We start from the raw sequence: 14,641 nt of genomic DNA, 5'->3' as shown, positions 1-14,641 counted from the left end.
CTATTATCTTTTTAGAGTAAATTCCAGTTTTTATCATTTATATTTTTACCTTCAAAAATGTAAAAAAAAAAAAAAAAAACATACCTTCACTACTAGAAAAGTGTTTACTTTGTGACAGCCAAATTTGTAGCAAATTTGTAGGAAATTGGTCTTACCTACAAATTTGCTACAAAAAATTTCGTGCAAAATAAGCTTGTCGAAAATCAGGTTTGCTACAAAATTATGACAAAATTTCTCACAAATTTTCGACAAAAATATATCGTCACAAGTGTTGCCACAAAATACCTACAAATCAGTTTTTTATGTTTTTCCTACAATTCTTCGACAATTATGCCTATTTTTGTATTTATTTTATGATATTTTACTTTTAAAATTAATAACATTAATAAGAAAAATTATCCATAATTACGAATAATTATTTTTATTTTGCGACAAAATTCCTACAAAATTATAAAACTTTCCCTTAACAGTTTGCTACAAATTTCCTACAAATAAAAAAAAATATATTTTTATGATAATAATAATAATATTTTTTATTAATAATGATAATATTAATGTTATTTTATGTTTTTTAATTTCTGACAAAATACCAACAAATAAATTCTAATTTTTCCTACAAATTTTCGACAAATAACTTCTTATTTTTCTTACGAATTTCTGACAAATAGATTTTAAATTTTCCTACAAATTTCCAACAAATAAATTCTAATTTTTCCTACAAATTTCCCACAAATATTTTTCTTTAAGTATATATTTTCCAACAACTTTTCGACAATACATTAATTTTCGGTTTCCTACAAATTTTTGACAAATAACAACAAAATCTAAAAAAAATAAATAAAAATCAGTTTTTTCAGCTAAAAATGCAGAAAATATCTAATACAATTTGTTTACAAATTAACCACAGATACAATAACATAAACTCAAGTTATTACATATTACAAAACTAACAATTTTTAAGATATTAATCGAAACAGTACACAAAAAACTACCTTTAAGTATCCGGATAATCTAATTTTCTCATAACACCTTTCAATTGTTTTTGCATTCGCTGCTCCCCTTAATCTCCTTCAACCCGCTCACGTAGCTTTCTTTCTTCACATTTGGTTTTCCAAATCTTGTCAAGCCTCCCATTCTTTATCCAGCTGTGTTTGAAAACCAACTAAAAAATGATAACAAGCACAATAAAGAACAAAATGCTACAAGTTTTTATATTAAAAAAAAAAAGACAAAAAGTTAATATTTTTGGTACATGGTGCATTTTTACTTCAAACAAGAGAACAAAAGTTTCATTCCAGCTACTAATGCATCTACATGTGATACCTAGCTAATGCTATGAAGATGCATGCAAGATTGTGGAATCTCAGCTCAAATATGATAAAATATACCTAAAACTTTTATATGGGTCATTTTGGATCATTTATAAGATAGTATGGTGGGTTTGCATAAAGTGATTTAAGTCAAAAGGGTCAAACTGGGTTAATTAAAAATAAAGGTTATCGTCAGGTTCAATCTGGGTTGAGAAGGTGAAATGAGCGGGTTGCATAGGGTTTATGAAAAACAACATATCAAACCACGGTTAGGAACAGACCGATCATTCGTCGTACATCAAACATCGAGAAAGAATAGTCCCTTTTCCGATTAACCCCATGCGAAATCTTCGTTCTGATTAAGTGTCAAGCATCTCTCAGTCGACCCGTTTGAATCCAGTTTGACTTCATTGTTTTCCTGTTTTATATTCTTGGCATTCGCTTGTGCCATCAGGATCTAACCATAGCTCTCGTTAATGGTGACGATTTGATTATAAAAGTCACAATTTTCACAGTGAAGTTTAAATTTAAAACTTGAATTGATATTGACTTTAACGAATCCGATAGCCACATGCTGCTCATTACTTAATTAGTTTATAGTTTAAATTGGCTTTGGAAAAGTTGTTTTATCACCTATATTCTGAGTTGATCTGTATCATATAGCTTTAAACCATTTCTTAAACCAACCCGTTCTGACCCAAAACGCGTTCTAACCCGCACCGGTTTCAACCCGAATCAAAATAACCCTTTCTTTAATCAAACAACGCATTAAACACCTCTTCTTGGATACACGAAAAGAAACTTACACAGTGTAGACATGTCCTCCCTAACCACTTAAGCAATCACGGTCAACTGATGATATACGTGCTTGGGAGATGGTTTCAAACTGCTCCTCATGATCCTACATACACGATAACAAGTAGAGATTACATATTTATAACACATTTGGTTGTGCAGGTGAGAAAATCAAAACACACATTACTTCTAAAAATTTAAAACTACACGTGGCAAAACAGGTCAAATGGGTATTCTAGTTATCGTATTTTTTCATCTCATACTGACAAAACAGGTCGTTGGGTAAGTGGTTAGTGGTAAAAGGTTACTTCTAAGATTGGGTTGACCACTTGACCCGTCAGTACATTTTTTAAATAAATCAGCTAATATTTATATTATATATATAAATACTGTATTAGTAAACATAATTACAAAAAACTATATTATTAAACAATAATCTCATTGTTTTAAATTAATAAAAGTATAAAACAATTTAAAAGGTAATAAGCATCAACCAATTTGACCAATTGACCCAGTTCCTTTACAGTAACCATTTTGAATCAATAAATACAAGACAAATTGGTCCATTATCATTTAAATGGGTTGAACATGCAACCTCTGGATTTAAGGGGGACTTTTAAGATGCATTGCTGATTTTTCAAAGACTAAATATTTAATGGCTCATAGATATACCTATAATTAAACAAGGTCAGTTGCAAATGATATTAAAAGAATTGAAATGCTAAAAGAAGTGGAATATAGAAGGTGCCATGTTACTTAGCTAGGGACTAAATGCGTTACAAAGTGCAAACAATAGGGACCAAATCCAAAATTTTGGTAAACCACATGGATCATCTGTATACTTTACTCTAAAAACTAGTACAAGAGTAAGGAAAGTTATTAACTCTGCAAAAGAATATCTTCACTAATGTCAAATTTAAACTAATGTCAATTACCAGAAGAAGAAAAAATTGTAAATTAATACCTTTTTGCCTCGAATAACAGCTCCTGCCTCGCCTTGAATCACCATATATTTGGTCCCACCAAGGTGTAAGCGGTAAGCCAGTTGGAGCAAGTGAGCCAGGCTCATTGAAGTCACTGATAATAGCTATTATTTCCTCTGGCTTCACCTGCATATCAGCAAAACTATACTTAACAAAGGGCAGAGTTAAAAAGGGTATTATATATTAGCTTACAAACTGCATTTAAGTTCCAACACTTGTTTAATAATGGTGATATATAACTTGATTGAACCGAGACAAAACTAAATATTTTTTTCCTCAAAAGCATTAGCAGATATATCCAAGCAAAGCAACAGACTTCAAGTCTTTTTGTATTTTCTTAATTAAATAATACTTCTTTTTTTTTTCTAAATTTTCCACTCACAAAATGTATGGGAATAGATTTAACTTGGTAAGGAATGAATAGTGAATCTGCATACCTATGGAATCAATGTAGCTTCCCTAAAATTGTTCCTTATTTTGAGGTTCCTTTAGCCGATATCCTTAAATCTTTTCTAAAATTTAGATAAAATAAGTTGTTAGTGTTTTAAATTAAAAACAAGTGTAACCGTTTTTTTGTTCTGTTTTAATTCAACCTTACTCGGGTCTGGAACCTTTGCATCCCCTTTAGATAAAATCAAATGTCAAAATCAAGATCATATCTATTTATTGAATATCAAAACAAGCATTCGTGACCTAACAAAAAAATTTATCCTAGCGCCAGTAGAAACTGACACTAAAAAGTAAAAACAGATCGCAATTGACACATCAGCTGTCGTTAAGCCAGATCAACATACAAGCTCGTTGAAATACACCGACTGAACTCGAAAACTCAACATCATTAAGCCAGACAGCAAACAAACGCATTGAAATACATAGATTAAACTCGAAAAACTCAACGCATCAGCAATCGGTAAGCCAGACATCAAACAAACTCATTGAAATATACAATAATTAAACTCCAAAAAATCACTGCATCAGCAATCGTTAAGCCTGATCAACAAACAAACTCATCGAAATACACTGATTTAACTTCAAAAACTCAACGCATCAGCAATCATTAAGCCCAGAGTCCCAGACATCAAACAAACTCAATGAAGTACACCAATTAAACTCAAAAAATACAACGCATCAGCAATCGTTAAGCCAGATCAACAAACAAACTCATTAAAACACAGCGATTAAACTCAAAAAACTCAACGCATCAACAATCATTAAACCAGAACAACAAACAAACTCATCAAAACACACCGATTAAACTTGAAAGACTTGACTCATCAGCAATCGTTAAGCCAGATTAGGTCAAATAACAGTTTCACCTAAGCTGATGAATCTGAACCAATATACAACGATATCGATTAGATCCGAATACCGAAACTCAACCAACAGCAAACACGCTTAAGCATCTCAATCGAACCAAAAATGACACAATGATCGATCAAATTAACTGGATAAACAATCAAAGCATGACAACAATCAAATAGATTAGAATTTAACCCACTTGTAATTAGGTTTATTGAACCAAATAGTAAACAAATACCACTTTCAATACATGCCATTTACAAATCATTTCTTATAGATTAGAATTTAACCCACTTGTAATTAGGTTTATTGAACCAAATACTAATTTGATTTATTTTAAATAATAACAAAACATAATGGAAGGGCCTTTTTTTTTTCAAACTCGAACAGGGTATGTGAATTCTCAGAGACGCCTCTGAACATGGTGTTCTGCGAATGTGGGAAAGAAAAAATAATCCTTACATCATGGACAAGTAAGAATCCAGGTCATTGATTCTATGCATGTCCTGACCAAGTAACTCCTGATTAAAACTTTTTACATAAAATCTTGATCTAAAATGACTTTGTTTAGGGATCAAAATGTCGATTCATTGGACGGTTTGATTATAAAAGGGTCAAAGATGCATGGACATCATCCCGAGTCTGCTTAGAGTTAAGAACAATCTTGAAGACAAGTTCAAAGCAAGTAAAGCTGAAGCAAGCAAACTCAAGAAGATGTTGACTTTTAGCTGATAGGTTTCATGAAGCAAGCTGATAGGTTTCATGAAGCAAGCTGATAGGTTTGTTTTAGCTGAAAGTACCTATAACCATGTAATGTTGCTTCAGTGGTAAAAAAAATCAATTACTAAACATTTTGGTAATCAGACTTTGTTTTGCAATTTTGGATAGTTAAAATAGTCTGCTATGAGAATGGATACCATTGTCATTACATATTTTCAAACAAGTTCCAAACATAATTGACTCAAACCAAAATGGACATATTGTCACACCTCCCATCAAGGCGAAAACGCGGGAATGTGATGAACCATAAGCTATCAAGACGATGCCTCTAACATGTAAGATATTCATGCAATCGAGGCGTCAAATGCAAGTCTCTACTAAGTCCAAGTCCATAGCTAACTTCGTGGTTGTCACCTATAAAAAATATGTTAAAAGGGTCAACTAAATTGTTGGTGAGACGCATATTTATAGTTTCACGCGCTAAAACAGTTACATAAAGTTTTTCTTGTGCTTGCATGCAACATGTATAATGGGGCCTTACAAAATGAGAGGTAATGGTAAACCTTAAAGTACAAATGGGTTGTTCAAAATAACTTAACATCTAGTTAAAGATTCAAACAAACTTACAATTCGTCTTGACAGGTCTTCATACTTTCAAAGTTCTTTATGATGTCATCATTGTTAATCTTACATAGAACTTCTCCTTCTATATAAGAGACTAAACGATCGTTTAACAACTCATCACTTACATTATCCTTCAATTTTTTCTTCACAAAACTCATTGCCGAAAAAGCTCTTTCAACGCTAGCCATTGCAACCGGAAGGATCAACACCAATTTGATTAGTAAATAGACAAGGTTATACACTTCATGTTTTTTCACTTCCACAAGCTTCTTCGAGAGCTCTTTAAGATCTTTTAATCACGTAAATCTTTCATCTTTCCTCACATCATAAATGTACTTGTCAAGTTGATCATTGAGATGATGTAATTTAATACTTGAAAACTCATTAGGATAAAATTCTGCAAGTCGAAGCAGCTTTTGCTTATCGAAGGAACAAAAGGAATCAATGGGGCTTAAGCTGCCCATACAAACAAGCAACTCCATAACTACCACATCAAACCGACTGTTGAGTTCTTGAAGTTGTAGATCGATGATTGCGAAAAACACCTTAACTTGATAATGATGAAGGTTTGTAGTGTTTGGTTGTTCGTGTTTTTTTCTTAATGGACGGATATACATGTCTTCCATATTTGGAACTTTAATGTTGTTTTTGTTGCAAAAGGAAATGACCGAACTTAAGAGAGTTTCCCATCCATCATCTCTTATTACTTGCAATCGTTCCTTGACCGACTTCACAAGCGACATTGCAGTAACAATATTCTCATCCTTTTTCTGTAAAACACTGCTTAGTTCATTTGTAACCTCAAATATTGTCTTCATCAAATGTGCCGAAAACACAAAGTCAAAATTCTCGATAGTATCAAGAGTGTCGAATAATAAAACATGACTCGATCCAATTCTATCTCGATGCAAAGGTGAACACGGAGACTCATTCTTAACCGCGTCGACCATCTCTAGTATCACAGGATAAAAGTCAATGACATTCGAAAGCAACTTATAATAAGGTCCCCAACATGTATCATCATTCAATCTCCCCACTCTTGCCTTTTGATTCAAACACGTACGAGTTTCAGTTGTGAAATCCTCGAAGCAGGGGCGGACCTGAAGGCTTGTGGGGCGGAGCCCGGGCTACGGCTCAACTTTTTACTAGAAGTGTAAATTTTTTTTTTCGATTTTTATACATAGGACACCCCTGAACAAGCACGAGGACACCCCTCAAAAAATTTAACAGCCCAAATAATAGCAACCTAGTTCAACTGTTCAACAAATGTAACAGCCCAATTGCCCAAATAACAGCAAGTTAGCAACCGAATGACTGAATGAGCCCAGTTATGAATAATAGCAAACTAATGACTAATGAGCCCAATAAAGTAATAAAAGCCCAACTGCAATTCTCATCATACCAACGAACGTCGACTCCAATTCCTTATTGATTTGGGCGGCATATCAAACGTCGACTCCATTCTCATCATACGAACGAACATAGAGGCAAGATTGAAGGAAAAAAATCGAACATCGGAACATAACTGGAACTTCGGCAGGCCGGCGATCATTGAACGAAGACGAAGTGACGAACACGGAACACTTACAGGTTTGTTTCAGCAGCTCATTCTCCACTTCCTGTTCGGACCTGTTCAGCACTTCAGCAGGTTTGCTTCGATTTCGATTTTTCGAACATATTGTTTGATAATTGTTACTTTTTATTTGATGATTGATAATGTTTCGATAATCGGCACTTTGGCAGCACAGTCGCACAGCAGCGAATCGAAATCGAAGTTCGAACAGCAGCGATAGAAACAGAATTCAGGTTTGTTTGATTGTTATTCACTTATTTGATTGATAATTGTTTGAACTTTGATTGTTATTTGAACTTTGAAGTGATGACGAAACCAAAATCCATAAAACAAGCTTTAATTGGGAACTTTTTCAAAAGAAAATACGAAGAAATTAATGATAATGACTCCAGTCCGAATGTTGGTAATGATATCCAAGCAAATGATGACGTTGATGCAAGTCCGAATGTTGATAATGAGAATATCCGAGCAAATGATGACGTTGATGCAAGTCCGAATGTTGATAATGATAATCCTACAACTTCAATTCCAAGAAATGATTGCAAACTATTATCGATTACTGGTTCCGTTATGAGTGCTAGATTTTGTTTAGAAAACTCTTTACCCTTTCGTGGCCATGATGAGTCGGAAAAATCTAATTCTCAAGGTATGTTTCTTTCGGTGTTAAACTTGATTAGTACTAACCACCCGGAAATTGGAAAGTACACATTAGGGAACGCAAAAAAGAACAATAAACTGACATCGCCAAAGATTCAAAAGGAGATTATTGAATGCTTTTCAAAGGAAGTAACAACAAGCATTTGTGCAGAAATTAAAGATGATGTGTTTGGGTTGTTGGTAGATGAATCTAGTGATGTTTCTTTGAAGGAGCAAATGGCTGTAGTTGTTAGATTTGTTGATAAACTTGGGGTTGTTAGAGAGAGTTTAATCGGAATTATTCATTTGAACGACACGGCTTCTATAACTCTTAAAGAAGCCATTGATGATTTATTAGCAAGCAACCAGTTAAGCATAAAGCAAGTAAGTAATAAAATTCATAGATTCTTTACATTATTGTAATAATCATTATTTGTTAATGTTATAATTCTTTTTTGTTTTAGGTGAGAGGGCAAGGTTATGATGGTGCAAGCAACATGCGGGGAGAATTTAATGGGTTAAAAGCGTTGATTTTGAAAGATAACCTGTCAGCACATTACATCCATTGTTTTGCTCATCAACTTCAGTTGGTTATTGTGGCTGTTGCAAAAAAACATACCGGTGTCAAAACTTTCTATGAGTTCCTTTCCATGGTTGTCACTACGGTTTCAGCTTCTTGCAAACGAAAAGATATATTAAGGGAGGAGAAAAAGGCTAGAGTGGAAAAAGAATTACTTGAAGGTGAAATTAAAACGGGTAAAGGATTAAACCAAGAGGTTTCCCTAGCACGAGCCGGTAATACGCGATGGGGTTCACATCATAGAACCATCATCAGTTTGCTTAGATTGTTTCCGGAAGTTGTGACCGTACTCCAATATGTTAAAGAAGATGGAGATTGCAGTCAACAACGAACAAATGCAAAAGGTATTCTATCGTATTTTAAAAAAACTCGAGTTTGTTTTTTATATGCATTTGATGGGAGATATATTAAGTTACACAAATGCTCTTTCAAAACACCTTCAACAAAAAGGTAAAGATTTATTAGAAGCGGCCAACTTGATAAATGGTACAAACGAGCATTAAATGCTTTAAGACAAAATGGGTTTGAGCCGATGTTGGAAAAAGTGACTTCCTTTTGTAAAAAATACAACATTACAATGTTGGACATGACGGAAAGTTATGGTAACCCAAGAAACCGAAAGAATGTCATTACAAATCGACATCATTTTGAGGTTGACATTTTTAATGAGGTTTTAGACATGCAAATTCAAGAATTAGGAAATCGATTTAGTGAGGTAACAACTACTTTGATAAAAAATATGTCGGGTTTAAATCCTTCTAACGGTTTTTCTAAGTTTGACCCATCGAAGATATTGGCGTTTGCTAAGATGTACCCGGATGATTTTACTACACAAGAAATAGGGACTCTTTTGGGTGATATTGAGTCATTTCATCACACAATAAGCGATGATGATAACTTTGACAACTTGAATGGAATAAGTGATCTTGCGCGTCTTATGGTTGAAACGGGAACGCATATTTCTTTTCCTATAGTTTATCGGGTAGTTAAGTTAGCTTTGCTTGTACCGGTTGCAACCGCAACTGTTGAAAGATGTTTTTCGAAATTGAAGTTTGTCAAGACGGATTTACGCAATCGAATGGGCCAAGAATATTTGAACAATGCTATGGTTTGTGCGGTCGAAAAGGATTTTCTTCGTGAAGTAAAAGACGAAGATGTGATGGAACGATTTCAAGCTACGAAAAAAAGAAGAGGACAAATCTATTAGGTAATTCTTTTACTTTATTTATTTATTGTCGTTTTTTTTTTAATATTGTATGATTGCACGGTAAAAAAAAAATTTAGGATACCCCTAACTTAATGTTCTAGTTCCGCCACTGCCTCGAAGGCTTGATTAACTTTTTGAAAACGAATTTCAGTCAGCAGACCATTTTCCTTCCAAGAAACTAGAACCACATTTAACAAATCTTCAAGATAGTAAAAAAACGAACCTAAAAGGCTATTGCTTTTGGTAATCTCAGCAAGCGTTAGTTCAAGATGATTGACAAAACAATGAATGTAATAAGCCGATTGTGTTTCTTTCTTGATCAAACTTCTAAGACCACTAAAGTCGCCATCCAAATTGTTAACTCCGTTATAACCTTGCCCACGAATGTTAGACAAGCTTAACGAATGCTTCTCTAGCAACGCATCAACTGCATGTTTAAGAGATAAAGCCGTGTCGACCTCCATGACATTCATGATACCAAGAAACCTCTCTACGACATCTCCCTCTTTGTCAACATACCTCAAACACAACGCGATTGGCCTGTTATCATTGACATCGACATATTTATCCACCAATATGGCAAAATAGTCACCACCAATGTCTTCTACAATGGATTTAGTTGTTTCTTTTGAACACGCGTCGATCGAATCTCTTTCAATTAACGGAGCATTCTTAATCACAGCCTCGTTAATATTTTCATCGTATGCAGACAACATTACAAGAAGCTCAGCAAGATCACCTTTGTTGTCTGCTCCGATGACACCAGGACCATAAATATCAATTCCTTGATCGAACAGAAACCTCACACAAAGAAGGGGGGCAACGAGTGGATGTCGATACTTTTTTATACTACAGTAACCGATCAACGCCATCAATTGCTCAAACTGTGAATTAAATATGCGAGCAAACGGGCTTTCAGTTTCGCAACATTCCAAACCATCTGTTTCACTCGATTTTCCCATTTCAGTTTCTTGAGTTTCATTGTTAAGATCATTCTTAGAACCAACTTGTGATGAGGATGAAGCATCTTCTCTCTTAGTTTTCTTAACAAACCAGTCCAGTGTCCGCTGTTTCTGTTTCTTCGGTTTTGATGAATTATTTTCATTCTCATTCATTGTCTGATAAAAACAACAAAAGTACAGATTAAAAAAAAAAACACATGAGGACTGCTAGAGGTAATGTGTTTGTCAATACAAAACAAAGGTCGCCTATGAATACATATACAGGAGACTGAAGTGAAATGTACAAGTAACTAATGCAGCTAAAACAGACTATAACAGAAATGTACAAGTCCTGAGCTAAGAGTGATAACAAATAAACAAGAGTTAACTTCCGTTTTACATCCTGTGGTTTTGTCACTTTAACGGTTTTGCGTCATTTAAAAACGGTCATTTTCCTCCTTAATGTTTCGATCTTCTTACCAGTTTGCTCCCCGGCTCTAACTCCATCCATATTGTATGTTAATTGAATGGGTATTTTTGTAATTTCAAGTTAACATACAAATCCAAGTACCCTTGTGCTATACTTGAGATTACCAAAATACCGTTCCAATTAACATACAATATGGATGGAGTTAGAGCCGGGAGCAAACTGGCGAAAAGATCGAAACATCAAGGAGGAAAATGGGCGTTTTTAAATGATTTGGGCAAAACCGTTAAAGTGACAGTTATCTAAATAAACAATATACTCTAATAACTAGTTAACTACAATTGTTTACTTTGTGTTTGCATAAATAATGATAATTAATTTGTGTGTGTTCAAAGTCATGCTAATAGACAAGTAACAAAATGCATGTTTATATCAGGATTCAATCAAAATAAAGGGACATATCGGTCAAACTATTCTTCTATAATTGTCAAATATAACTCATATTGCACATCAAGATCAACATAAATATAAAAAAATAAAAAATAAAAAAAAAATAACAGAAGACTTGAGAACGTATACCTTTATGATTTTACAGAGAGAATCGGAGAGGATGGCAAGAAATAAAGTAAAATGGTGAAAATTTAAAACCAAGGTCAAATGTTGAAGGACTATGGGTCAAATTAGCTTTTCAATTTGGACTTCAAAAGCTTTTGGGCTCATGGGCTTTATTTCAATCTTAAGGAAAGATGATTATAATTTTATGGAGTAAATTACGTTTTTAGCCCCTGTAGTTATATCACTTTTACTATATTAGCTCAAAATAAAAATTTTTAACATATATGCCTCCATGGTCTCTATAACTAATCATTTTGGCCCCTAAGTCTAACCATTTTGGCCTCCATAGTCTCTATAACTAACCATTTTGGCCCCAATGATCTCTAGACTTAGTGGCCAAAATGGTTAGTTATAGAGACCATGGGGGCAGATATGTTAAAAATTCTTATTTTGCGCTAATATATTAAAAGTGATATAACCACAGGGGCCAAAAACGTAATTTACTCTAATTTTATGTGAGATCTATATTATATTACACTCTGGAAGAGTGTCCACGTGATATAGTGGAAAAACACACACATTAAGGGTAAGGGTGTGCATGGTTTGGTTATTATCTTCAACCAAAGTCAGCGATTAATCTATTTTATTATCCAATCAATATTTGGTTAATCTATTCGGTTTATTCGATTAGATTGACGGTTTTTGGTTCGGTTCATTCAATTTCGGTTAATAGCCAAAACCAAACTTGGGCTAAAACTTTTGTTTAGAAATACATTAAATTGAGGTATAAATACGTGAAATTGATGTATAAATACATGAACGGAGGTATGAAATATGATATTCATGAACCGAAGGTATAAATGATAGAAATGTATAAAAATATCAATGGTTAGTTTTGGTTAAATAAAGGTACAAAAAACCGATAACCAGATTTTGGCAAATTCAGTTTTCGATTAATCGGTTTTCAGCTTATTTAGTCTTTTGTTAATTTCGGTTCGGTTTCGGTTAATCATTAAGTTATTGTTGACCTCTAACATTGTTGATTTTGGTTTGGTTTTGTCTGTTTTGGCAAATGCTTGTTTTTATGGTGTTATTTATTTAGAAAAATATTAATGTACGAAAAAGTTATAGTTGTTTAAAAATCGTAAAGGGTTGTTAGTTTTTTACAAGGAATAAAGTGTAACTACCAATCAGTTAACCAGATATTAGTTAAAGATGAGGCGTTAAAGTGTAATTAAGATGTGGGTATTAAAATGTAATTATTGTTTAAAATATTCGTTTACCCTTATTTTAATATTGTATTTTATGTATTAAACTAAAACAAAGATTTGAAGAAGTTGAGAGGGTGGTGACGAATTCAAGGCCGGAGGAAGAAACCACGCCCGGAAGACCTTTGCATGCATCTTATTATCTTTTCAGAGAGAGAGAGAGAGGGGGAGAGAAGAAAGATTAAGGGGATAAGGGTTTGACTTGTGTGTGATTGCGAAAATGAAAGAAATAAAAATTTATATAATAGTAAAATTACTAATCTACCCTCATGTGCATAGCACATGCCATAAAAAAGAGTAAATTACGTTTTTGGCCCCTGTGGTTATATCACTTTTACTATATTAGACCAAAATAAGAATTTTTAACATATCTGCCCCCATGGTCTCTATAACTAACCATTTTGGCCCCTAAGTCTAACCATTTTAGCCCCCATGGTCTCTATAACTAACTATTTTGGCCCCCGTGATCTCTAGACTTAGGGGACAAAATGGTTAATTATAGAGACCATGGAGGCAGATATGTTAAAAATTCTTATTTTGGGCTAATATAGTAAAAGGGATATAACCACAGGGGCCAAAAACGTAATTTACTCTTTTTTATAATTGTTTTTAAACTTGAAATGAGTTTAAATAAAGTTTGAAACTATTTTTATATAAATGAAACTTGAGGGAATATTTATCTTAATTGAAATATGTTTAAACAAAAAAAAAGAACAATACGTGAGGATAGAGGCGCCTCATCTGTGTTGTTCGACTTTAACATAAGAAGAAAAAAGTTATGTGTTTAGGGTTCTTGAAGCTTTCAAAACTTCAATCATTTATACATATTTTCTCATTATTATAAATATTTTGGTCTTTTGTTTGTTAAACAATGTTTAGTTTTTCTTATGTGTAAGAACGGACCCTTTAAATGAATGAAGATTATTTAGTTTTATTTGGAGTTATTATTGTTTGACCTGGCCCGAATCGAATAGCCGACGCAAACATATAACCCGAAACATAGCAATAGGAAAAAAATTGGGTCACATGACTTTCCGTCCCCGCGAAACTTTTGGTCGAGCTTCACCACTGATGATGAGTTGGAAGAGAGAAAGAGTAGAGAGGGTAGAAAAGTTCTTGGCTAAGTACATACATTTATGAAGAAAGAATGGGGTTTGTCGGTAATGAGGTCTTAAATAAAGAAAGAGAATAAAGAAAAAAAGTAAATAGTGAGATAGTGTGGCAAAAAAGTTTTACAAAGAAAGAGAATGAAGAACAAAAGTAAATAGTGAGATAGCGTGGTAAAAAAATTTTACGATTTTGTATTTGTGATGATCTGAACTTGATCAATTGATCAAGTAAAAGACCTTAAAACTAGCGAAACTTAGCTTTCTTAAGCTTAAATTCTTGCATCAATCAAACCTTTGATCGATTTTAGGTTTTAGAAACGGTCCATTAGCATAAAAAAAAATTGTTTAGTTAATTTAAGTTAAAAAATGCACAAAAGGGTTATAATAAAATAATCAAATCTTTCTATACTAATAAACAAAAATCCTTTTTGGACACGTGTCATTATCTGGTAATTTCTCACTCTTATTTTTTTATTTATCTCTTTTTTAAATAATAACAATAATAATAATATTAAACGTCAATTTAACTAAATCTATTTATCTCTTTTGTTTTCATAGTCTGAAATTGATTTCTTTTTTAACTCTAAAGTTTCAATCTTTGGCAATTTTTTCTT

At 33.2% G+C, this 14,641-nt stretch overlaps 2 protein-coding genes and 1 long non-coding RNA gene across 4 annotated transcripts; 1 reads left to right on the top strand and 2 right to left on the bottom strand.

Annotated features, from left to right (window-relative positions):
- Nucleotides 1-885: 885 nt before the first annotated feature.
- LOC110930041 lies at nt 886-3,737 on the bottom strand. Of its 2 annotated transcripts, XR_004888585.1 has the most exons (5): nt 3,682-3,700; nt 3,526-3,600; nt 3,070-3,214; nt 2,117-2,211; nt 886-1,145 (listed from the first exon to the last, which is right to left on the bottom strand). It is a non-coding gene; the product is annotated as an uncharacterized LOC110930041 (long non-coding RNA). The 2 variants fall into 2 exon arrangements; XR_002587600.2 differs by having other exon boundaries at nt 3,526-3,737.
- Nucleotides 3,738-6,027: 2,290 nt separating this feature from the next.
- Nucleotides 6,028-6,681, bottom strand: LOC110932225. The gene has a single exon (XM_022175577.1). It carries the CDS (start codon nt 6,679-6,681, stop codon nt 6,028-6,030), a length of 654 nt encoding a protein of 217 aa, XP_022031269.1.
- A 929-nt stretch (nt 6,682-7,610) lies between these two features.
- Nucleotides 7,611-9,023, top strand: LOC110932226 (zinc finger MYM-type protein 1-like). Its single transcript, XM_022175578.1, has 3 exons — nt 7,611-8,324; nt 8,405-8,864; nt 8,971-9,023. Exons 1-3 carry the CDS (start codon nt 7,611-7,613, stop codon nt 9,021-9,023), a joined length of 1,227 nt encoding a protein of 408 aa, XP_022031270.1.
- Nucleotides 9,024-14,641: the final 5,618 nt, after the last annotated feature.

This window comes from Helianthus annuus, chromosome 3, assembly GCF_002127325.2.
Source record: "Helianthus annuus cultivar XRQ/B chromosome 3, HanXRQr2.0-SUNRISE, whole genome shotgun sequence".
Classification (NCBI taxonomy): Eukaryota; Viridiplantae; Streptophyta; class Magnoliopsida; order Asterales; family Asteraceae; genus Helianthus; species Helianthus annuus.
The sequence above is the reverse complement of the archived record's forward strand: the minus strand, read 5'-3'. Positions and strand labels throughout refer to the sequence as shown.